Source organism: Pteropus medius, unplaced genomic scaffold (genome assembly GCF_902729225.1).
Source record: "Pteropus medius unplaced genomic scaffold, Ma_sr-lr_union100, whole genome shotgun sequence".
NCBI lineage: Eukaryota > Metazoa > Chordata > Mammalia > Chiroptera > Pteropodidae > Pteropus > Pteropus medius.
In genome coordinates, this window is record NW_024354503.1 from 4,708,871 (window position 1) to 4,733,616 (window position 24,746).

General features: G+C 39.9%; 2 protein-coding genes across 8 annotated transcripts in view; one reads left to right on the forward strand and one right to left on the reverse strand.

The window, feature by feature from the left end:
- TRIM63 (tripartite motif containing 63) overlaps positions 1-10,472 on the reverse strand; it is a 40,162-nt gene extending 29,690 nt beyond the window's left edge. For 2 of the 6 annotated variants that reach the window (XM_039854930.1, XM_039854929.1), the window contains exon 1: positions 9,850-10,471. Coding sequence is in view for 1 of the 6 variants with exons in the window: in XM_039854927.1 (XP_039710861.1) it covers positions 1,652-1,669 (18 nt within the window). In the remaining 5 variants the exon portion in view is untranslated. Of the gene's footprint in view, positions 1-1,651; positions 1,767-2,270; positions 2,354-3,966; positions 4,628-9,849 lie in introns of those variants that run through there. The other 4 variants (XM_039854927.1, XM_039854928.1, XM_039854926.1 and 1 more) reach the window with 4 other exon arrangements.
- Positions 9,017-19,591, forward strand: PDIK1L (PDLIM1 interacting kinase 1 like). 2 transcript variants are annotated; one of them, XM_039854933.1, is made up of 3 exons: positions 9,017-9,269; positions 11,519-11,820; positions 15,895-19,591. In XM_039854933.1, exons 2-3 carry the CDS (start codon positions 11,536-11,538, stop codon positions 16,633-16,635), a joined length of 1,026 nt encoding a protein of 341 aa, XP_039710867.1. In that variant the 5' UTR covers positions 9,017-9,269; positions 11,519-11,535; the 3' UTR covers positions 16,636-19,591. The 2 variants fall into 2 exon arrangements, with proteins under 2 accessions (XP_039710867.1, XP_039710866.1); XM_039854932.1 differs by lacking the exon at positions 9,017-9,269 and adding an exon at positions 9,622-9,758.
- Positions 19,592-24,746: the final 5,155 nt, after the last annotated feature.

Here is a 24,746-nt window from a genome sequence, read left to right on the forward strand (position 1 = left end):
TTTATTATTTTAATTAGTTTCACATATACAGTACATTGGTTAGACATCTATATAGTTCGTAAAACGATCCCAATTGCTCCCTCCCTCCCCAACCCTCTACCTAGCCAACATATTAATGCTAATTGCATTAGAATGCCTACTTTTTAATGGCTGCGGTATATTCCATTCTATGGACATATTGTTGGACACCTATTTTGCTTTCAGTTTCTCATCGTTATCAATAGTGCTACAGTGAATGCCTTATTTCTAATTAGCTCCTTAGGCTAGATTCTCAGAAGTGGGATGATTGAATCTTGGTAAATACTGACAGATTGCTTTCCTGATAGTTTGTATAGCTCCACCTACAGTGGGAGGAGGAAGCTATGGGCATACCACATAACTAGAGTCCAGCTCAATAACCTCCCTTCTTACCCGTTTTAGCTAGAATCCTCAGCATATAATACTGTGGTACAGCAGCGTGTCTCCACAAGAAATCTAACTGGCATGAGGACTCACAAGACAGGACCTCTGTTGGTCCTGAGTTTGGGACTCAGCTTTACAATGTTAGAACTCTGTCTTCCCGCAGACACCAAAAGGGGATTCACCCTTCATCATGGATTAACAATAGCCAACCAATAGAATTTGATTCAATCATAAATCAGTTATCAATCTAGGAAGTCCCCGACAGTCAAGAAAACAATTCACATGTCAGAAGATCGGTGTGTCTGTTCTCTGTTAGAAGGCTGCAGGGAAAGGCAAATTATAATCAGAAAGTTTCTTGGTGGCTCGGTCTGGGTTCCCCAGAAAGCAGAGCTGGTGCGCAGGAAGCACTGAGGTGTGGAGAGACAGCACTCTTACTTTCAACTCAATGGACTTCCTCAGTTCCGAGTCCTTAAGGAAAACAGGGTTCAGTCCAGAATTCTTTGACAATTCGTCCTTTTCACCCCAAACTTCCAAATCCCAGGCGCTGTGCAGTCTCCCACCTGCCCTTGAAGATTCTGGTTCTCCCCATGTGCCTGACCACAGCCTAGTTCAGATCACCATCGTCGCTCACCTAGACCTTTGCAACTGACCTCCCGGCATCCCTCCTGCCCACCCTTGATTCAATCTCCACCTGATAGCTAAAAGTGACCTTTTAAACTAGAAATCTGCTTATGTTTAAAATCTCTACTTAAAAACCTTTGGTGATGGACGGCTTTGGTGATGGAATGGATAAACAAAAATCAACAGTGAATGGTTAAATGCAATGTGCTATATCCACAAAATGAAAAATTATTCAGCCTTAAAAATAAAGAGATTCCGATACTTGCTACAATATAGATGAACCGTTAAGACATTATGCTACGTGAAATAAGCTAGACACAAAAAGATAAATATTTATGGTCCCACTTATATGAGTTGCCTAGAATAGTCAAATTCACAGGGACAGAAAGTAGAATAGTGGTTTCCAGGGGTTGAGGGGAAAAGTGAATGGGGTGTTATTGTTGGGTACAGAGTTTCAATTTGGAAAGATGGAAAAGTTTTGGAGATGGACGGTGGTGATGGTTGCACGACAGTGTCAATATAGTTAACACCTCCGAACTATACACTTAAAAATGACTAAACCAGTAAATTTTATGTTATGTATATTTTCCCACAATTAAAAAAAAAAAAACCTTCAATGACCCATTACTTTTATCTCAAAATCCATAACACAGTCGACGCGATCCTACTGGATCTGACCCCTGCCTTGTTGGGGTTTTAAGGCTGATCGTCACACCTCTTGCCACTTCAGCTGGGATCTGGATCTATTAGGAAATAGAAATGGGAAACAGACAGATGGAGAGAGAAAGATATGGGTCTTATTATTAATAATGCTGGGCTAGAGTCGAGGCTTGTACCTGTGGCCACAATGGAGCTTCCTAAGACCGTCCTCCCTCTGTTGCCTTCCCCCAGCTCCTGATATAAACTTCCAGCTCAGTCTTCGGTAGAGCAGCTAGGCACATACGTTCCCTCAACCTACGATGCTCTTCCCTCCATGGCTGACTTGGCTGGTTACTACTTATCAGTTATTTCTTAGCATAAATGTCACACACTCGGAGAGCCCTTCCATGACCCAAACGACCCATCCTACCTCCACTCCCTGCCTACTACCAAGTCTCGTGGCTCCTAGAGCTATTTCTTCACAGCACTTTCCACAATTGCATTTTATGTGTCTATTTCCATAATCACTTTGTGGAAGTAAATGAGGAGATAAACTGTGTGAGAGCAGACCCTCTGCATGTTTTGCTCCTGGCCACATTCTCCAGTACCTGGCTCAGTGCCTCGCTCCTAGGCTCCTACGCATGTCGAAGAACATTTGTATTAACCAGCACTCCTTGGGAGGTTCTGTATCCTGTTGGAAGGAAAGTGTGGGTAAGGCTTTGGGGATGGGAGGTCAGGGGCAAGCCTAAGTAACATTCACTTCTGTACCTGGGGCTTCCTTCTCTGCTCTGTCCCCAAACAACGCTCAATCCTGCTCTAAATAACTATTGACCAAATATTCAAAGGATGTCAGTTTGAAGAAGTGTCCGAGTGTTTCATTTTGACCCTCAAGCCTCAATTTAAATGCCACTTCCTTTCAGAAGCTTTCCCTGACCTCTCATCTCCCTTCACGTGAGAACAGTTTAGGGTCCCCTCTTCTGGGCTAATGCAGACCCTTCCGGCACTAATCACGCTGCACTGTCTCTGCCTGTTGAGGTGTCTCCCCTACTAGACTATGAGGACCAAGAAGGCAGGGGCCTTGTTCACTGCTTTGTCACCAGCATCTAGCACAATTTCTTGCACATAGCAGGAACTCACTAAATAGCTGTTGAGTTAATGAATAAAGTGCCTACCATGTGCCAGGGAATAGCTGGCTCTGTTGGGGGTAGGGGGACATATGTAGTAATGGATACTTGCTAGCTGTTCCCCAGCCTCTGGATTTAAGCCACTCAGTAAACCCCAACCTCCAGGACATTGAACTTAGTCAACCCTAGATGAGCCAATTGGGTCCAAAAAGACTCAATTCCAGGACTGCTTGGGGAATAGAGAAATTGACTTTCTCATTCTTGTGAGATGTAAACTGGTGAGGCTGAATCCCCAGGATAACTGCTGACCTCTCTGGGCCCATGAGAGGAGCCTGAGTTAAGATGAAACCAGCACCATGTAGGGCAAAACAGAGGAAGCTGAGTCTTTGATGATATGGGAGCTGCTTAATCAACCTTTCCTGAAGCTAGTCCTTCTATCTCCATTCTTCTCAGGCACACGTGCCAATCCTTCCCTTTAAATCAGTTTGAGTTGGATTTCTGCCCTCGTAACATGCAACATCCGGAAGGGTCAGAGGCAGCATAAGCTTCAACATCTCAGTACCCACTGGGGAGCTGAGTAAAACCTCAGTTCAGGAAGCTCCTGGAATCTTGTCTTGCAGCCCTCAACTCCTCATCTACTGTGACTCTCAGATAGGGACATCACCCTCCTCCCCATCCCACCCCCCGCCCCCTGCCACATCAGACACGCTTGGTGCCAAGGGCAGGGGATGTGGAGCTGGGTCTAAACAACCAGTTGTTCCTGCTGTTGTCAGTCCTTACCAAGGAGACAACTAGGACCCATCCAAAGACAAAACAGCTAAAGTTGTACCTGGCGCATGACTTTCTTGGGCCCCTAAATCACTTAACTGGGGGCTGGATCAGAAAAAAACATTTTAGTCTCCTTAGTACAAGCAGAGTGGAGGTATAAGATCAAAGAATAAGAGTCAGGGCTGGGAGGATCCTTAGAGATGAGCTGGTCAGACCCCTCATTATGCAGATGGGAAAATTAAGGCCCAGAACTGGGAGACTTGCTCAAGGCTGCACGGCATGTTGGTGGTGCCAGAGCAGGCACTTTCCTTAAAGGAGTTTCTCCACCAGAGATGGGGTTGGAGGATCCCCCAACTTGGGAGGGAGTAGGGAGGGAACACTGGTGGGGACGCTCCCTGCTATGGCAAGTCACCTTTAATAATCTGGTAGCATTCTGATAATGCCTTGTGGCTGGCCCAGGATGAGATGACTTCAGAAGGTACTGGTCTCTGACAAAGCATCAGTGATGCCTCCAGAATTTCTACAAAGGAGGAATTTAGGGCCAGCAATCTGGTGAGAAAAGGGACAAAAAGACTTGACTTGAAGCTGTGTTTGCATAGCAAGTCCACTATTGTTACTTGATCAGGGATTCTCAATTTCCACACCATCGACATTTTGAGCAGGATAATGCTTTGTTGTGGAGACTTTCCTGTTTAGGAGCATCTTTGGTCTCTACCTACTGGATATCTGTAGCACCTTCTAGTTGTGATAACCAAAAATGTCTCCAGATAGTGACAAATGTCCTCTGAGAAGCAAAATTGTCCCATTTGAGAACCACTGACTTAACTATATGTTGAAGTGGCTGAGAAGGCATGATGGAGATTCCTCTAAAAGAACAGAGAGCCACCCCTGCCTACAAGAAAAGAAAATCATCAGAGGGATAATCAGATTCGTGGTCACATAAGACTGTGTACCTCACGGGATAACTGGCCAGAATAAATGAGATCATGCATTAGCAGTACTTTGCACCCCTGCTTGACACAGTACGTAATACGAATATTACCTATTTTTACTTATATTTATATTACCTATTTAAATTTACTTATCTTTAATTCATAGGTGAAAATTGCTCCCTGATGATCTACTTCCTGTGGACCCATTCTGATTAGGGGCATCTCCACTTGCTTCTTCCCATGTGATCCTTTGTTTGGATAGGAAAAGGAAGGTACAGAAACACCAATTTATGCAGCTTAGAACATAGAATCTTGGTTCCATCACTGGTTTATTAGAAACTTAAGTTACTGAGTCCCTGTAAGTCTGTTTACTCAGCTGTAAAATTCATAGTATGCTAATACTATCCATTTCGTGGGAGTTCTTGTGAGATTTATAAATGAAGTGACTCTAGACACAGGTCTGGGAATTCAGATCTGCTTAGGCTGGTACAGCAGTTGCACTAATAGAATCTACCACCAGAGGGCAGGATTGATGTATCCAAGTTCCCACCTATTCCAGACTATCAATTCATTTTTTGAGCATGGTTGTCTTAACTTTGTATTATGGAAAATTCAAACGTAGACAAAAGTAGAATAGTATAACAAACCCCATGTTAACATCACCAGGTTTCAACAACTACCAACATTTTGCCAATCTTTCTCTCTTTTTTTGTTTGCTATGCTGCCTGTGGAGTATTTTAAAGCATATCCCAGACTTCACTTTATCCATAATACGTCACTGTGCAGCTCTAATAAAAATCGGCTTTTATTTCTACAAGTATTATATCATTATCAAACAGAACGAAAAAATGACAGTAATTCCTTAATTTAATCTATCAGTTCATGTTAAATTTGCCCTGATCATATCAAGGATGTCTTTTGACAGTGGGCTGACTTGAATCAGAATCCAGATAAGGTTTTTGCATTTGGTAGTCTTGAGTTTTATGCTTTAATATTCTATCTTCCCTTTTTATTTTCATGCCATGAATCTGTTAGAGAAACCAGGGCACTTGCCCTGTAGAACGTCTCACATTTTTAGTTTGGCTGATTGTTCGTGGTGACTGCCTGTCCCCCATATTTCTGGTAAACTGGTAATTAGATCTTGGCTTGAGTAGGCTGATTTTTTCAGGCAAGAATATTCCATGGAGAGCACTGTATCCCTCAGTGATTTTAAGACTGGCCAGTTGGTTTAGGCAATGTCAGCCTAAGCTCTCCATTACAAAATTCCCCAACAATTTTTTACCCAATTGTTTTAGCATTTTGTGACCACTGCCTAGACAGTATTTCATTAGAGTTTGTAAAATCGTGCTTTTCTAATGCTATCATTTCTTCTGCATTTATCAGTTGGAATTCTTCTATAAAAAATAAATTTTCTTGTGATAGATGTTAGCCTTATTGTGATCATTTCACAGTATATACTTATTTCAAATCATTGTTATACACCTGAAACTATTGTCAATTATATCTAAACTTTAAAAATATAATCTTTTCCTATCTATGTGATTACCTGGAATAGAATCCATTAAGGAAAGACCAAGAGAATGTCTGATTACTTCCCTTGATTTATCAATGTTCAGAGTAATCAGTTGATTCCCTATAAAACTCCAATGGTAACAAATGTGTTGTTTTCCTTAAGTGTCACTATTAATGGATTTTTATATATTTTATGTTGTAATCTATTGGAGCCATTTTTCTCTTAATGCTTAAAACTGTCCTATCTTTGGCCAATGGAGGTCCCTTTCTATTGGTTCCTCAGTCATTGTTACATGACCCCAATAGTCTGATAGCTTTCCTGGCTTCCAGGCACAAAACGACCCAAGCTTATCTTTCCTGTTCCATATCAGAAATCAGCCATTTATCAAATTAGCCTCAATTTTCTCTAATTTTTAATTTTTTTTTAACTGGAAAATTGTATTTAGAGGACAACTCTGTACACTAAGGGTTTTCATTACTACTAGGTTGCTCATTGCTTCTAGGCAAAACTAGAAAATACATATTTTAAGAGAAAAATACATAGTTCCATTATCTAACTCAGATCTAAGATTATCCTAAACATCTTTAATACCTGTAAACACTTTTCCTCATACTTTGAAAATTGTGATTCCTAATGCCATTAACATCATTTGCTTTATCCTAAAATATATCGGTTTCCAAATAGCAATATCAATATTACTACTAACAGTAAGTCTAATAAATGCAATTTAGTATTTCTTTGCAGTTCTAGCTATCCTTAGACTACATCCCATTAGGGAGACAGTCAAAATACTTATAAAGCCACTTGGAATTATTTTCTCTGTGTAGTTATATCACTGATCTGACATAGAGATGGTTCATTTGTTTCTATTTGTTTTTAATTTTTATGGACTATTTTATTTTTTATTGAACTTTGTCTTATAAATATGAAAAATATTTACAAAGTTCCAAAATAGTAACTATATAATAAAGTACATTCACAGAAGTCTCATTTCCATCCCTGCTCCTACCAACCGAGATGGTAAACCATTTTTAGAAGATTGGGGTTTATTCTTCTTCCATTTTTTCTTTAACTTTTAAATAAAGGCTATTAATGTGTATTTATATTTCCCACTTACACAGAAGTTAGCATATTATAAACAATATTATACACACTGCTTATTTCACTTAACTATAGACATCATTCCATATTATTTTTTACTATATATAAGAAAGCTTCCACTTCTTTTTACAGCTGCATTGCACTACATCTTACTATAATTCATTCAGCCAGTTCTTTGACACGTGAGCAGTTTCCAATCTTCTGCTATAGAAATAATACCATAATAGCCTTGTGCATACAACTTTTTGTATTTTTGCCAATATATCACTAGGATAGATTCCTGGAATTTAAGGATTTGACCTAGGATGACTGGGTGAAAGAGTAAAAACACATGTAATGTGGCTATATATTGCCAAATTTCCCTACTTAGTTATATCATTTTGCCTTCCCACCAGCAATGTATTACTATCCTCAGTGATGCATTATTGCACCTGAAAATACTATCCTCAGGTGTATTTTGGTACCATATAGAGAAGGCTGCAGAGATGAATCACAGACAAGGTTCCCTTCTCAAGAGTCCCAGGAACTCTCAATCTGGTAGGAGAAGGCCTATGGGCAAACAAATGATGACATAATGTAATTATTACATTACATTATGCAGGGGCAGATTTGCCCTCACGCAGACTCTTTCAAAGCTAACGAAGCTTCAGAGTCCCTCACACAGACCCTTTCAAAGGCTCTAGCAATGTGTTCACCAGGCCATTTTGTAATCTCTTTCCGAAAGAGGACACCTCAAATTGTTTAAGCTTCAGGCTCCACAAACCTGAATCCACCTCACAGACTTCACAATCAGCCTATCTTTGGGAATTAGGGGGGAGTGGATTTCAAGTCTCAGTTCTGCACCCAGCTTGAAAAGGAAAGACTCCTATATTTAAGGACTGAGACTAAAGGAAAAGCCTCCTCTGACCCAGAATACCCCTCCCCGATTCTGATCAATTACTCACACCGGTAATTGATCAGCTATCTACACAAAGCCTTCCATATTCCCCTTCTACTTTCAAGAGCAGAAACCAAGCCTTGGCAGACCTCCTATTCCCAGCAGAAAGGTGATGACTGGTACATGGCACTCAGGACACAAGTTTGAACAGATCATTGAGCAGTCTTTTGTGGCGTAGCGGGAGGTGTTACACTAGGGGAGTGGGTAATCAAGGCAAGGAACCCCCACCAAAAATCCAGACACCTTTCGGTCAAAGAAGTCAGAGATCTGTTTCACTTGTTAAAAGAGTTAATAATAAAGCCTGCCCTTGTAGATAGAGTTTGGTTAGGATTAGGCGAGATCATTTATACAAAGACCTAATCCAGTTCCAGACTCGAGAAAAGACTGATAAACGGAGAACAGAAAATGGGTATTTAGTCGATCCTTGAAAGCAGTGACAGGGATTCTTTGTACATCATGCCTTATACAGCACTAGGAGGAGGAACAACCACCTTACTAGCAAATAGTAGGTGCAGAATAAATCGGTGAAGGAATGGACGGTTCTGGTAGATGTTTACTGATCTGGGTAACTGAATGACCGATTAGTCCTGGTCTCTGAGTAACTGACAGTCACCGGCTGGCTGTCAAGAGAATGTTTCCTGGGATCTGACTGACGGCTGTCCGGTGGCCCAACGACTCGAGTTGACGGTCGGGCCCCTAAAGAAACTGCTGTGTTCGCTGTCAATCCAGGCCCTGACCCGCTCGGACAGCCGCCGCTCGCCGCGCGCCGGCTGGATCCCTACTGTCCACGAGCCCGCGACTGCGGGCGCTGGGCAGGACGTGCACGGGTGGCAGCGGTCAGGTGCAGGCGCCAGCGCCCCTTCCTCCTCACGCTGGACGGGGCGCCCTCGACCCCCGGCGACCGCGGCCCGGGAACAATGACGTGCCGGCTTCTTTAAGGGAGATACCACCGCGCCGGCGGGGCAGGGGACGGCGTCTTCCCAGATGATCGCACCCAGCCCCGCGCCGCCGCCGCCTCGGCAACTGCACCGCCCGCAAATATGGCTCAGTGACTCTGACAAAAGGTGCAGCCTCCCTCCCGGCGGGGCGGACGCCAAGCCTCCCAGCTCCCGCCGCGCCTCCCTGCGGGCCCGCGGAAGAGCTCCGCGTTTCGCACGCACCCTGGGCTCGTGCCGAAGAAGATGCGCCAGGCGTCCTACCCCAGAGACCCTCGCGCACCTGCCCGCAGCTCGGTAGGTTGACAGGGGGAGGGGCGGCCGCGCTGGTCTCCCGCACCCCCCACCGCGCCCGGAGCTGCTGCTGCAGACCAGCCCCGGGGCCGCAGGCCTTGCGCGCCCTCTGCGGCTGGAGCACGACCGAGCCCCGAGAATGGAGTGGCTTCCTCGCTCCCGGGCAGTGCCACCCCTGAGAGGAGGGACACAAGTGGTGCGCGCCGAAGCGCGCACACCTTCCGCGACTCCCGGCTCCTGGAAGCCAAGGGAGCGGGAAGGCGGCCAGCGCGGAGTGCCATGCGCGCGCCATAGGGACGCGCTGGGCGTTCCGGCTCGCGCTACGGAAAGCCGGAGGGGGGCGGGGCCGCGGGGCGTAAGGGGGTGTGTCCGCGCACCACGGGGGCGCGCGCCGGCCTCTGACTGGAGGCTGCGGCGGCGGAGGCGCGAGCTGTCCGATAATGGCGGCCTGCAGAGCCCGTGAGAGGGAGAAGTGGCGGCGGCTACCCTGAGGTAAATCTGGCCCTTGGGTCTGGCAGAGAGACCCTGCTGCAGAGCCGAGGGCCCTGCATGTACCTCCCTCCTCAGGGGGCCTGTCACAGACCTGTCAGCGTAGTCATCCTGGGGAAGGCCTCACGCTCCTCAGACCTTCGGCCCGCACCCCTCGGGCCACCGGCCCCAGCTGCTGCCTCTTACTTAAGCCCGTGGCCTCCTCCCTAGGCCCCGGCCCTCAGCCGCCAGCCCGGAGGGGTTGGGGCAGCCACGGACTGGCCCCTGGGGGTGAAGGGCCTGGGAAGGATCCCCTCCGGGTTTCGTCCGTACGCAGCTGAGGAGGGGGAGGGCCTGATACTTGGCCAATGAGCGGGGCCCTGAGCCGCCGCGTTGGGCAACACCTCTGCCCAGGACTGGCGTTCCCGGGCACCAGCAGGTGTCCGGCCTGGCCGGCCCGCGTCCGAGCGCTGGATTAGCACCCGCGTGAGGCCCCGGGAAATGCCGGCCTAAATCACAGAGGTTCGACCAGGATGCATCACCGTGCTGTTTTGATCCCGGAACGCAAAGATTTCATTAACACCCTCCCTCCCCCGTATTCAGGTGCTCTTTCGTCTGGGGATATGGGACAGCTTCAAAGACACAGGGCATTTTGAGATGGACAGTAATTGGCAATCCACGGAGAGCGGAAAAGAAAGTCTACTGTGTAGCTAGGGCAGAGGCTTCTGGGTCAGGAAATCAGGCAGTATGAAATACAGTAGGAATTTGAAGGGTGGGTGTCCAATCTGAGGAAGTAGGACTAGGAAGAAATCTCAGAAGCTTTCATTTTCTTTATTAAATCGATCCTATGGACTTAAAGGAGCTGTTCCCAACTTTTCAGGCTCAAGGGTCAGTAGTTTTTTGTTTCCTCAAACAAAGAGAGCCCCTTGATACGTAGGACAGTTTTTGTTGGCAAAAATGACCTAGATCTAAATAGCTATTGTTAACAACAAAAAGGTAACCATATTCTAAGTAGCTTTATTTTTAAAGGGACACTTGCTTCACAAACTTTATTTCCATTTAGTTTGCAAGAAGTAAAGAAGTAACATAAAAGGAACATAAGCGTTTTGACTGTTTACTTCTAAATAATAAAAGCAACTACACATTTTCAGTTCTATATGTGATCTGGTTCACTTTCAGTCCCTAAGCATGAGCCAGGTGTTTGTATTTCCAACTGTGAAGGGTTTTGTTTTTGTTTTTGCTGTTTCGTGACCTTTTATGTGTGTGTCAGCTTTAAGGATAAGTGGGAATTTTGTGTTTTTTTGTGATCAGTAAAGAATGTTGAATTTTTTGGTTTATTTTTAACAGTGACATTTTGAAGCAGTTTGTGTAAGAAGCAGTGTAGTGTAGTGGTTAAAATTACGGATGTCAGAGCCAGATGGCCTGGTTTCAAATCCCAGGTCAACCAGTTACTAGCTGTTTGACCTGGATCTGTTGCTTATACTCTCCATACTTTAGTTTCCTCATCTATAAAATGACCATAACATCTACTTCATGACATTGTTATGAGGATTAAATGAATTTAGTATTATAAAGTGCTTAGAACAGTTCCTGATACATGGTAAATACTACATAAATGTTAGCTGCTTTACTGTTATTAGAATATTTAGATTTGCCCAAAGTACAGCAAATATCTTCCATGCACTACAAACAGCGAAACAGTTGATAACTAAATCATGCATAAGAAGAAATACAAGCCAGGAAGCATGCTTGATTTCAACAGAGCATTTTGTTGATTTTTCCAGAAACCTTGACTTTGAAGATGGTGAGCAGCCAGCCAAAGTACGATCTAATACGGGAGGTAGGCCGAGGTAGCTACGGTGTTGTGTATGAAGCAGTCATCAGAAAGACCTCTGCACGGGTGGCAGTGAAGAAAATTCGATGCCATGCACCTGAGAATGTTGAACTAGCCCTGCGTGAATTCTGGGCACTAAGCAGTATCAAGAGCCAACATCCAAATGTGATTCACTTGGAGGAATGCATCCTACAAAAGGATGGGATGGTGCAAAAGATGTCCCACGGCTCTAATTCTTCCCTTTATTTACAGGTACGTGTGGTTGAATGGGATACAGAAATGATTTAAACACAACATTGGTGAGCAAGAAGAGGAATGAAAGAATCAAATGAACTACTTTTAAATGCAGGTGCTTATACAGTTAGGAGAATTAAGTAGATGTTTGCTTTAAAACAAGGTTTTATTTAAACCTGTGATGCAAATACCTAAAAATAACATAAGCCACCTGTTAGGCCATGATACTTGCCAATCTGCATAGGATTGGGGCAACATAGAAGCTAGAGAAGTGATCAAGACTAGAGTCTTAATAAATTCACTTATTTGAAATCCTTTTCTTTGGAACTGAAGACAGAAGAAAAGGAAACACTCCACAACCAATAGCAAAACCCATAAGTAATTGGGCGTTCTTTATAATTCATTGGTTTGAACATCAACCTCTGCTGTTTTAAAGGGTTGTATGGTTTCTTAACCATACAATCCTGCTTAATTTTCATGATGTGGCTTAGCACCTGAATATTATTAACATGCTAAAAGCTAACATTTGGGTTCCTACTTAGTTCTATGTTCTGTGCTAAGTGCTTTAAAGGCAGTTGCTCAGAACAATCCTATGAGGAAAGTACTATTATTATCACCATTACAAATGAAGAAACTGAGGCTTAGAATAGATAATGAATTTATCCAGTAATGTAGCTAGCAAGTAGCAGAATTGGTAGCTAAACATAGGACTGACAGCAAAACTTGTGCTTTCCTGGCCTCCAAATTACTCTTTTGCCTTCAAGTTACTCTTTTATAGACCTGGGAGAACTATTAACGTAGGAAAAGAGAAAAGGTTGGGTTTTTTTAGGTTAGTTTCTGCAATAATTCAAAATCTCTAATTCTATACTCACTGAAGAAAAAAGATGCTTAAGTCATAGCTATAGGCCAGAGCAAAATCTCTTAAGCGCAGTCATTCTTGGAAAAGGAAACAGCTTTCCATGAGCATGTCTAAATTCAGAATTTACCATCAGGGTACAAAAGTCTGTTTTTAAAGCAACAAAAGCTTACATACTAGGAACAACAAAGAAAACAAACACATTAATCTGTGTAATTAGGAACCTACGAGTTTCATTAGCGAACAAATATCAATCTTGAAAATCTAATTTATATTGCAGTTTAACTTGCTATATCCTGAATATAAAACACAACTATTTTGTCCATCTGATTTGTTTACTTTTCTAAAAGTGCTAATTTTATAAATTGCACTGACAAAAAATAGCAGAAACATTCTTACCACATTTCCTCTTATATGTGTATAGAACCTTGCTGAACTTTGCATTGAATTTTGGAGACTAAGATGCATAATCTTTTTCAGAAAGACATTTAAACATGTGACTTAGTGCTGGTGGTATGCTTGAGTTCCAGATCAAGCAATCTTTATGGTAACTAGGCATTAGCTATTCTTTCAAGGCTTTATGTTGTAAGTGCTTCCAGACTCGATTCAGTGATTTTTGAAAAATCTAAAGCACCTTTATGTTTAGTAACCTCTTTCATCTTTTAAAACCTGATAGACCTGTGTTTGACTTGTGACACTTTTTGCTAGGTACGACCATTGATAAATAACCCAACTTTTCCCAGCGTCTGTATCTTCATATGTAAAATAGGTATAATAATTTCTGCCTTCCATGAAAGTTGTCAAAATTAAAGGTGATGCATATATAATACTTGGCATATAGGAAGTATTCAGTACTACTTAGCTCTATTAAAATTGTCTTTTCTATGGATCTGTTTAGCTAACTAGACATTCATTAACACATTTAGCAAGTGCTTTCTCTAAATTTACATCTAGTAAAGACAGACAAATCTTTGGTGTGACCACAGAGTTCCTATGCATGGTTTTCTCCATTCTTTATACAAATTTTTATTTTTCTCCCATGTTTTTCCAGATACTTCCTTGTTGTCAGTTGGAATCATTAAATCAGTTCCTGGTAGCTAAACACCTCACCTAGAAGAAAATGTGAAACAAATAACAGAGGACACAATCTCAAGCACAGGAACTTAGTGGCCAATCTGCATACTGTGATAAGTGTCGTAAGTGAGAAGTACAGGATGGTATAGGAGCATATAATAGGGAACCTGGTATAATCCTGGGGTTCAGAAATTATGAACTGTTTCAACTAAAACTTGTAGGGTAAAGAGGAGTTAGGCAGATAAGAAAACTTCCCAGGCAGAAAGAACTGTATATACAAATATCTTAAAGCAAAAAGCATGAAGCATTATAAGAATCGATAGAAGTTAGTGAGACTGTAGTATACAGGGAGAGTTGTTTTAGACGAGGCTAGAAAGATCAACAAGAGTCAGAGCACACATCCCTTAGCCCCTGTTAAAGAGCTTATACTATATCCTAAGAGAATAGAGAAGCTATTGAAGAACTCTAGGCAAGAAAACTCATGGCTGACATCCTCTACATGTGAAAGTGAGCAGATTGGGCTCTATATTGCCGTAGCTCTCAACCAGAGGGCCTCAAACTATAGCCCTATGCCAGTTTTTGTATCACCTGGATGCTAAAAATAGTTTTTACATTTTGTTAAAGAGTTTAAAAGGGAAGAATATGGAACAGAGAGACGCTGTGTGTCTTGTCAACCCTAAAATATTTACTACGTGGCTCTGGCCTTACTCTAAACCAGGGGGTACCATCGGTGGCCTGTTAGAAACCAGGCCGCACAGAGGGAGATGAGCTGTGGCCTAGGGAAGCTTCATCTGCATTTGCAGCCTCCCCAGCACTAGCATCACCACCTCAGCTCCACCTTAGATCATCAGGCATTAGATTCTCATAAGAGCACCAGTCCCTAATGCCAAAAAGCTGCTCTAAACCATTCTTGAATGCTGGGACTACATTGGTCAAAGCTATTTAGGAAGTTTGCTTTTGAGAGTAAAGACAAAAAAGAGGAAATAAAGAGTAATGATACTGGTTGTTAATCTCAGCATATTTAGCAACAGTGCACCTAGTAAATGAATGACCTGTACCTTTCTAATCTTTCATTTTCTGCCTCACTGGCAAATACATGCAACAAGGAAAATGCATGCAAAAAAGATATCTGCAAACTGTTGCAATTATTGCTGTTTACCATTGGGGGAGAGGGCATAGAGAGGTGTTCTTTGTTTCTGCCTGCCAAAACGACAAGAGGAAGTACCAGTAGATTTTTAATGTAAAATTAGCAGTTCACTCACTCTTTAACGACTCTTCAGCTTCTCTGACTTTCTATTAAACCCATGAGTTTGAAGAGGACATTATAGGACAAATGCTTTCAAAGCACTATATGCCTGTATTTTAGAGTGGTATAGTTCATGTTCAGAGAAGTAATTAATATTCATGAACTTCAGGTAATAACAGGGTTATAATTAGATAATGATAAGTAAAACATTGATTTCTAGATTTTCAGCTTGTATCAAAGAAATATACAAACTCAGATTTTGAATTTATATCAAAATGCAAATATGATTTTTATAAATTGATTTTTAGAAGCTATCCATTGATAGAGATAGCCAACATATTTGCATTCTGCCTACAGAAGTATGGGAAGTAATGATGTCAGGTTTTTTTTTAATCAGTAACTACAGGAGCACTTTATTTCTATAATAACTAGTTGTCCCATGTTCATTTTTCTCTCAATTTCCCAGACTATGTTGATAGTATATGTGAATGAGCAAAAATATTTCATGCAGTTTCATTTAATAGAATTTTGTAATTGATATTTATATTCCAGCTGGCAGTCTCCTAGATCTAGCTGTTGAAACTTTGATCTTTTCATGAAGCTGTTAGCTAAGTTCAGCTCCATTGACACATGCAGAAAATGTACAGCCAGTTGGACACTTTTCAAAGTAAAGCTATTTTTAAATAAGTTTTTACCTCTTGACTCGGAGATTTATTGTATACCAATGAGGAACAAATTGACAGTTTGAAGTTTTGAAGTTTAAAATAAAATGCACATATGAAAGTACTGACCAAATAAAATATTCATAGAATTTCCACTTAAAATTGGAGACTAACTTAACCCGTTACTTTTTTTCTATAGCTGAATTGTATAAACTGTGCAAATGATTATAATGTGATTTTTTCCCTTCTTATAGCTTGTAGAGACTTCATTAAAAGGAGAAATTGCCTTTGATCCCAGAAGCGCCTATTACTTGTGGTTTGTGATGGATTTTTGTGACGGAGGAGATATGAATGAGTATCTGTTGTCTAGGAAACCCAATCGTAAAACTAACACCAGCTTCATGCTTCAGCTGAGCAGTGCCCTGGCTTTCTTGCATAAAAACCAGATCATCCACCGAGATCTTAAACCTGATAACATCTTGATTTCTCAAAGCAGATTGGATACCAGTGACTTGGAACCTACACTGAAAGTGGCTGATTTTGGCCTGAGTAAAGTTTGTTCAGCCTCTGGGCAGAACCCAGAAGAACCTGTCAGTGTAAACAAGTGTTTCCTTTCCACAGCTTGTGGAACAGATTTCTACATGGCTCCTGAAGTATGGGAGGGACATTACACAGCAAAAGCTGACATCTTCGCTCTGGGGATTATCATCTGGGCAATGCTGGAAAGGATCACATTCATAGACACAGAGACAAAGAAGGAACTCTTGGGGAGTTATGTAAAACAAGGAACTGAGATTGTGCCTGTTGGGGAGGCGCTTCTGGAAAATCCCAAAATGGAACTTCTCATTCCTGTGAAGAAAAAGTCTATGAATGGGCGAATGAAACAACTGATTAAGGAAATGCTGGCTGCAAACCCTCAGGATCGTCCAGATGCTTTTGAACTAGAACTCAGATTAGTACAAATTGCATTTAAAGATAGCAGCTGGGAAACGTGACACATACATTATTTGCAAACATCTTGGATGGTATGCTGCTTCTCTTTTAACAGTGATGCAACATAATGTGGCTGAAAAGGAATATAAAAAGCTAAACTCCACCTTCTAAGGATTTAGAGTTTATTGTGGGGTGTTTTTTTTTTCCTCATTTTTTCTTAAGTCCAAGCTGGCCATTTTGTTAGTATGTTTTAAATGTGTATTACCAATGTAGGTGTAAATTTCTTTAAAATGATCATTGGTAGAAGTTTGGCAGAAAAATAAGAGCCAAGAAGAGAGTCCAGTTTTCTGGAAATATGTCTCTACGTATTTTAGACATTCCTTGTCAGTATTAGGAATTTCCATGGAAGAAGAGGTTTGCGTGCTGGTAATGCAACCTTTGAAGCTTTGTAAAGGAAACATATATGTATATATTTATGTATATGTAAGTATGTGAATGTGTGCATTTTGCATTCCATATGAAGAAAATGCCACTTCTGTTTAAATTATTTAATGTAGGTTTGGGTTTTTGAGAATTGCTGGTGAGATCAGTGATGAAAAATAAAAGAACCTTCTCTCATCTTTTACCCTGTCCTTCCCTCAAAATCATACTACCTTTTTTTTTTTTTTTTTTGGTAATATTATACAGCTTTTTTTTAAAGGCATCATTTTGGAGAGTCTAAAATAATCTGATTAAACATAAATGAAATTAAGGGATCCAAAGCTGCTGAAGTATGTTTGAGCTCTCCAGTGCCCTATAACTGCAAGAGTAGCATTAGCCATGCACTCGTGTGGTAGCAGGTTAGCAAGGACCTTGATGTTTCAGTCATACCTGTTTTAGGTAACCAAGCATTCAATTAACCAATCAAACCACTGCATTGGGACACGTCTGCACTTGAGCATCTGCAATCTGATACAAATCTGAACACAGGATTCTTCTGTTTCTGAAAACTTTGATATATATGTATGTGTACTATAGTACTTGATATATTAATTTTTTTATTTTAAGATTTTGTCTAAGCCTCAACATAAAATTGAAGAAACCAAATGAGCTCTCCCTTCATATTGCCTGTCCTAAAAGGGTCTCTTGTTCATCACTGGAATTCCATTCATTTTGGCACTAATGCTGTTTTGTCTAATTTGACACAGTAATGGTAGTGATATGGTTAAATGTTGACCACCTTTTCCTAAAGTGGGAGATGATACCTATACAGTTTGGCAAATGGATAATATATTGTGGCATCAACTATATCAAGTAGAAAAGTTATAGATTTTATACAATCACTTGCTATGGTCCATGTCGAAACCACTAGACTATTATTCTTCTTGAAGTCAGTTTGATTTTAACCCTACATGGTTGTTTCCAGTTTGTTTTTCTGTAAATGCAGTTACTTAAAATCTAAGGAAAGAAGGTTTCCCTAAAACAGAACATTAGCCTATAAGGTTAGAGAGACATTAAAATAATTGTATCTAGGTTAATCTTTATAAAGCACTGGAATCTTTGGTTAAAAGTGGAAAAAAATAGAATATAGAAATAATAGTTTGCATAGTCTAAACTTTTTTGAACTTCCGCAACTTTTGTAATATTGCCATCATAATTTTTCCTCAAAATGTGTTCAGGGGACTATAGAAGGTGAAAAAGCACAAAGAAATTGGAGTACATGAAATTTCTGAACTATATGTTACTTGATCCAGAAGTTTAAAACTTGGGCTGAAAGGTTTTATTGAAATAAAGCCTAAAATGAAAAAAAAAAACCCAACTTTAAACATCACTTTCAAGATAAGTCAGAGGTGGAACAGTATACTGGAGCCTCAGAGTAATTAACCCTCTGGATCACCAAATTAGTATAACATGTATCTGACCAAGGGGATTGAGTTATTGGAAGGAAAGAGCATCATTATAATGTCTGTCAATAACATGATGGAGATTCGTGATGATTCGGGTGATAGTATGCCAGTACTTCACTTGCTCTTCAAATATCTATGTGCTTGGAGCCATGGTTTCCTAAGTACATAGTTTTCTGTTCTGCCTCATTTAAAAGAGTTGACTATTATCATTTATTTTGAAAGATTTTACCTGTGAAATGGAATTCTTTCTTTTCATTGGTGGTAAAGGTATGAAGTGATCAGAAAGTTTCTTCTGGAATTTTCTCAAGTCTTTGTATTCTAAAATAGCCTATGATACCAAGCAAAATGATAGTAAATTCTTTGTCTATTTGTTCTTTCAGTCAGGAGGTATTTATTAAGTACCTACTATGTGCTCGGCACTAAAGGTCAGTTGATAAAATGACAATTTTAAAATGGCATATAGCCACAGGTCTTTTCCATCCAAAGGTGAGAAATAAACGGTGATTAGTGATACTTGAAAATTCCTGGACATTTGCTAGAAGAAAAATGAAAGCAATGATTCATGTACAGTGCTTTGCCCATAATAGGTACTCAATAAGTAATTATTCTTCATAGAGTCTCTTGCCATGGTTAATAGTGTTTTATGAAATTTGTCTTAATTGAAAAAAGACCAAATATTTCAAATAAGCTTATAGGCAGCTGTGGCCAGTTAAAATATGGGATTGTACAGTTAGTTCCTAGAATGTTATTTTGCACTAGTTGTCACTTAGAAAGATGGGGTTCCTGTAGATTTTTTGGTGCTAAGGGATACTTTGTCATTATGATGAAGTAAGTGTTAAGTGTCAGATAAATAGCACACTGAATAGTTCTTTCTGCTGGTCTGTTTTTCCTCTTTGTTGTTTTTAATCGTAAAATGTTTATCAGACTATTGTAGCAGCTACAAAATAATTCACCAGCATGACAAAATGGTCAAAAAAAGTCATCAGCACTTCAAAAATGAAAGCAACTTTTGAAATTTTCTTTTAAAATTGTCAAATATATTTTATGAAGAATTTATAAAAGGGGGAAATGATTGTAATTTATTGTTCATGACTGTTTTTTTAAAAATAAAGTGAGTTTCAACAACAAAAAACCTGAAATTTTACATTATTGCTTTGGTGTCTCTGAGTAGTTCTGTAGTGCTTTACTTCATGAACATAATAGAAGGTATAAAATTTCAATGTTGTTTTCAGCCTTATCAAACTTTCTCTAATTTGCTGTTATAATTTGCTATTGCTGAGGAAAAGATGATTGAATTATAGGAGTTCCTTTCAGCATTTCAAATTCTCTAAAATTTTAGTGCTTACTATCTTGTGATATTCGTCGGAACTTGTATTGCCTGAGATAATTTTTTTTTTATTTTCCTATCTTATGAAACTGAAAATGTATTCCAAAATCAGAAGTAAAGAGGATGCAGTTTTTCAGTCCATAACTTGAGACCATGGTTTCTTTTCTATAAAGTTATCCGGCCCACTTTTTTCTTTCCTTTATAGGTTTTACTATGTATGTCTTCTCCATAAGGAAGTATTGAGGATACAGTGCACTTAGTGGTCCAATGGAACAGCAGAGGGAAAATGAGAGACATTAACTTTACATGTGACCCAGTGACAAGAAGAAAAGTAGGCATCAGGAATTGTGGCTGCTTCTGACTCTGCTGCCTTTCCCTGGTATAGCCTTTGTAGACCGGCAAATTTGCTTTCTGTTTAGAGATTGATTTTTAATTGAATCTTAAACTATAAGTATTTATATTTATTAGCCTTTTGTAATCCTTTGCAGTTTATAAAGTGCCTTCACATGGCTTTTGCATACTTTTTCAATGAGTTTTGCTTAAAGGCTGATTTCTTGATGAGGAATTTTTTAGCAATAACACTAGTTAGTGAGGTTAATAGTTTTACCCTAACCCAAGGTTTTAGTGCCTGATCTCTGACTCCAGCTGGAGTTTTCTCTAACAACAAAGCTTTATCTTTCTCACTGAAGTAATGACACTTAGTTGTTTTGGTCTTTTCTTTACATTCAAACGCTCTCTTGGTCGACCAATCGTAGATGTCCGCTAAAGTGCAGCGTAATGATAGACAGTTGGTTTGTGGTTAGATACTAACTCCTACTTTGAAAAAACCAACCGGCCACACCTTGTGAAGGCAAAGTGCGTCTTTTAAAGACAGTACTTTCCCTTTTGCAATGATTTTTCATTGGTTAGAAGGGAATTGTTTGAAAAAAAAAACCCAACAGATACTTGGGTTTTTGTTTGGCTTCATGCTTTCGTTTCCTGTTCAGCCCTGGTATTTCAAACTTTCCTTGTCCTGAGCAGAAGTTAGGCAACTTGATATTACCAAAGGCATCATGGCTTAGCAGCAGGAGCACAGGTTTTGGTGTAGCAGATCTCATATTGAATAGCAGCTTTTGCAAACGCCTACATAATGTGTGGCATTGAGCAAGTCACTTCATTTTGAGCTTCAGTTCCCCTTTCTGTAAAATGAAGATGATATTTACATTTCAGGGATTTTATAAGGGTCAGAGGCAATACATGCGGACATGAGAAATATGCAAACCTGTAGAGAATTTTTATAAGTTTATTTCAGCCAAACTGATAACATATGCTGGGGAGCAAGATTTTAAACCTCTGGAGAATAAGTTTTGCAGCTTCTTTCATGCATTTGAAATTAAGGAGGGCATGTAAAGAAGATTGGAGAAAGCAAGGCAGAGATTGGATTATGGGATGGTTAATAGGAATATGTGCTCTCTTGAGGGTTAATACCCATTTCAAGGGGTATTACTTCTGGCATTTTAAAGGTGTGTTAACCTAGATGTATAAGAACAATGGACAGGTCTGGCTTAAAACCTTTCACTGAAGAAGTTACAGGCCTGGGGTATGACTACACCATAATCTGCCCATTTAGGAATTTATGATCAGATCACCCTGTGAGGTTACTTTCTATTGAACCCTCTTTTTTCATCCACACACATAAAGTGCCTAACATAGTACTCAGCACATTAAGTTCTCAAATGATAGCCATGTTTGTTATTGTGCTCTGATTTTGACAATATGTCAAATGAAGAAATGGATTCCCAATGAGCCTGTCCTCAGTTGTAGCTTTGATTCTCCCTTTTGAGAGAAGCTGATGAAGGCATTATATCCTCTCCTCAGGAAAATGTATGCCTATAATTTCAGGGGATTTATGGAAGCCCACATGGACCCCAAATTAAGGAACCCTGAACTATAGGCTCCGCTGACTCCCTCTGTGCTAAATAAAGCTTCCAAGTCAAAAGTGGGCCATATATAAGGAGACTTCTGGGGTACTTGTTTTGTTTCTTGATCTAAGTGCTGGTTAGACAGGTGAATTTATATTGTGAAAAATCATCGAGCTGCACTTAAAATTTGTATACTTTTCTCTAGGTATTTATACTTCAGTAAAATTTCGTTTTTTAAAAAAACTGCATTGGGGATGGAGACTATCATGACAGCTATTGTCAGAGGCAGAGGGAAAGGACACAGACTTTGAAATGAGACACTATCTTTCTGTTCTTTGCTGTGTTTCATGAGTTCTCTCCACTTAAACAATCTTCTTAGCCCAGTTTCCTTTCTTCTTTCTACTTGCTGATAACATAATTGATAATAATCCAGAATGTCTGCTGTCTTTCTGAATTAGACTACCATGCCTAGAAATTTGGAGAAGACTAAATGTACCAAATACTAGAATGACATAAAATTTCTCATAACTTCAGGTAGAAGGCAGGGAGAGTGTTAACTAGTGTGATTTGAGAGATGACAGTAGAAGCATAGCTGTAAGGGGGAGGGAGAAGAGCATGGCAACAATGGCTAAAACTCCGATAAGAATAGAATTAGATTGCAGTGGTTCTCAACTCTGGCTGCACATTGGAATTTTAAACTGGGAGGTTAAAAAAAACAAAACTGATGACTTCTGCTTCTGGCCATTATGGAGTAACAAGGCCTAGGTTTATCTTCCTGCCTTAAACAACGAAAATGCCAGACATTGGACAACTAGCAGTGCAAGACAGTAATCCCTGGGAGAAGGAAATCAAATGAGGTGAGCCCTTTGATTGTCCCAGCTTACTTCCTGGAGAGAATCTTTAGGCTTCCCCACAGAGATGGGGTACCTAACTCAAGTCTAGCAATCTCCCTGAATTGAGGAGACAGAATTCAGAGTTCAGGGAGGCCAAGCCAGCTAGAATTCATGGGGCAGAATATCAGAGAGAGGGAGACAGGCAGAGACAAAGACAGAAAGGAGAGACAGAGAAAGAGAGAGAGAGAAACAAAGAGCTCCAGATATTTTCAGAGAGTTTTGTTCAAGACATTAGTTGAACACTGATCAGTACGTGCTTGTAAGGAAACTACCTGAGAGCAAGAAAGACCATCTGAAAGGATCAGGCAGAACAACTCTCAGAGATCACACAGGGCCAGTAATAATTGATATTATGGAAATAGAATATCAATTCCAGAATGGAAAGACCTAATACATCAGTAGTGAGGCCAAATTAGTCCTAGACTAAAGGCTATTCTAGACCTATATATGATACTTAAAAGTAAGTCTTGAAAGGATAAATTAATTTCTAAGCTACTTAATGTGCCAGAACAAGGCTCAAAATTATGTAAAGGAGCACAAAAAATTCCAGTCCTAACAATGTAAAATTCATAATGTCTGCCATGAAATTAAAAAGTATTAGGCATGCAATGAAGCAGAATAATACAACTCATGATGAAGAAAAACCAACAGAAATGGACCTCAGAAATAACAGATGATAGAATAGTATACAAAGATGTTAAATACACTTCATCTGTATATTTGAAGGTAAAGGAAAGCATGAGCATGGCTAGGAGAGAAGATGTGTTGTACTAAGTGTAAAACAACAATAATAATTTTAAACCCTAAAGACATTCCAAAATGAACTTTTTGGATGTGATTAAAAAAAATAAACAGAAATTTGACACTATAGAAGGAAAACTTAGGGACCTTGAAGACCTATCAATAGAGGCTATGCGAAATGAAACAGAGAAAAAAAGACTGGAAAAAAATGAACACAGCATTAATGAGACATCAAGTGGCCTGTGCATAGCTGCAGTTCCAGAAGGAGAGGAGAGAGCTATATTTGAAGAAAAAACAGCCAAATTTTCACCAAAATTTGATGAAAATTATAAATTCATAAATCCAAGAAGCTCAACAAGTTCAAGAACAAGAAAACTACACCAAGGTATATCAATTATTTTAAATCAGTGATAAAAGAAAATATTAAATGGAGCCAGATTAAAAAAGACACATTACATACAGAGGAAATGGATTTTAAATGACAGCTGATTTGCTGGAAATAATGTAGGCAAGTCTACAGTGGAACAACATCTTTGAAATATTTAGAGGAAAAGCAGTCAATCTAGAATTGAAAAAAAAAATTTAAATCATGAAATAAAGACTATTCTGGAAGTACAAAAGCTGGAAGAATTCATCACCAACAGACTAGCACTACAAGAATATTAAAAAAATCCATCAGGAAGAAGGAAATGATAACAGATCGATCTGTTACACAAAGGAATCAAGAGCACCAAAAATGGTAAATATGTGTTAAATATAAAATACTTTTTTTCTTACTTTAAAAATCTCTTTAAAAGAGGGAAAATAAAAACCATATATTGTGGGGCTTATAATAAATGTAAAATTAAATGTAGGACAACAATAATACAAAGGCCAGAAGAATTCTTAAACTACGTGAAGTGGTTTAATATTATTTAAAAGAGATTAGAATAAGTGGAAGATATATACTATAAACCTTAAAGCAACTACCAAAAACAAAAACAACACCAACAGACATATAGCTAATAATCCAAAAAAGAAGGTAAAATGGAATCCAAGAATACTCAATCCCAAATAAGGAAAAATCTAAATGAGACAAATAGCAACATGTCAGATTTAACAATGTGATTTATTGCAGAGGCTTTGGGAAACACATCATTTCCAACGTCTGGAGGAAGTGGAGATTGAAGGTTAGCCATGCAGACAGTACGTGATTGAGCCCCCATTCAAAGTCTGGTCCCAAAGGCTCAGGCGAACCTCCCTGCTTGGCATACTCTTTGAATATTGTCAACGCAGGAAGGGTTAATGCGTCTTTGAGGACGACGCAGAAGCTTAGTATTTGGAACTCTCCCAGACTATGCCCTATGTGTCTCTGCCTTTGCTTAGAATTCTAGTGGTCTAGTTCTGATTTGTATCTTTTTGCTATAATAAAACTGTAATCATAAA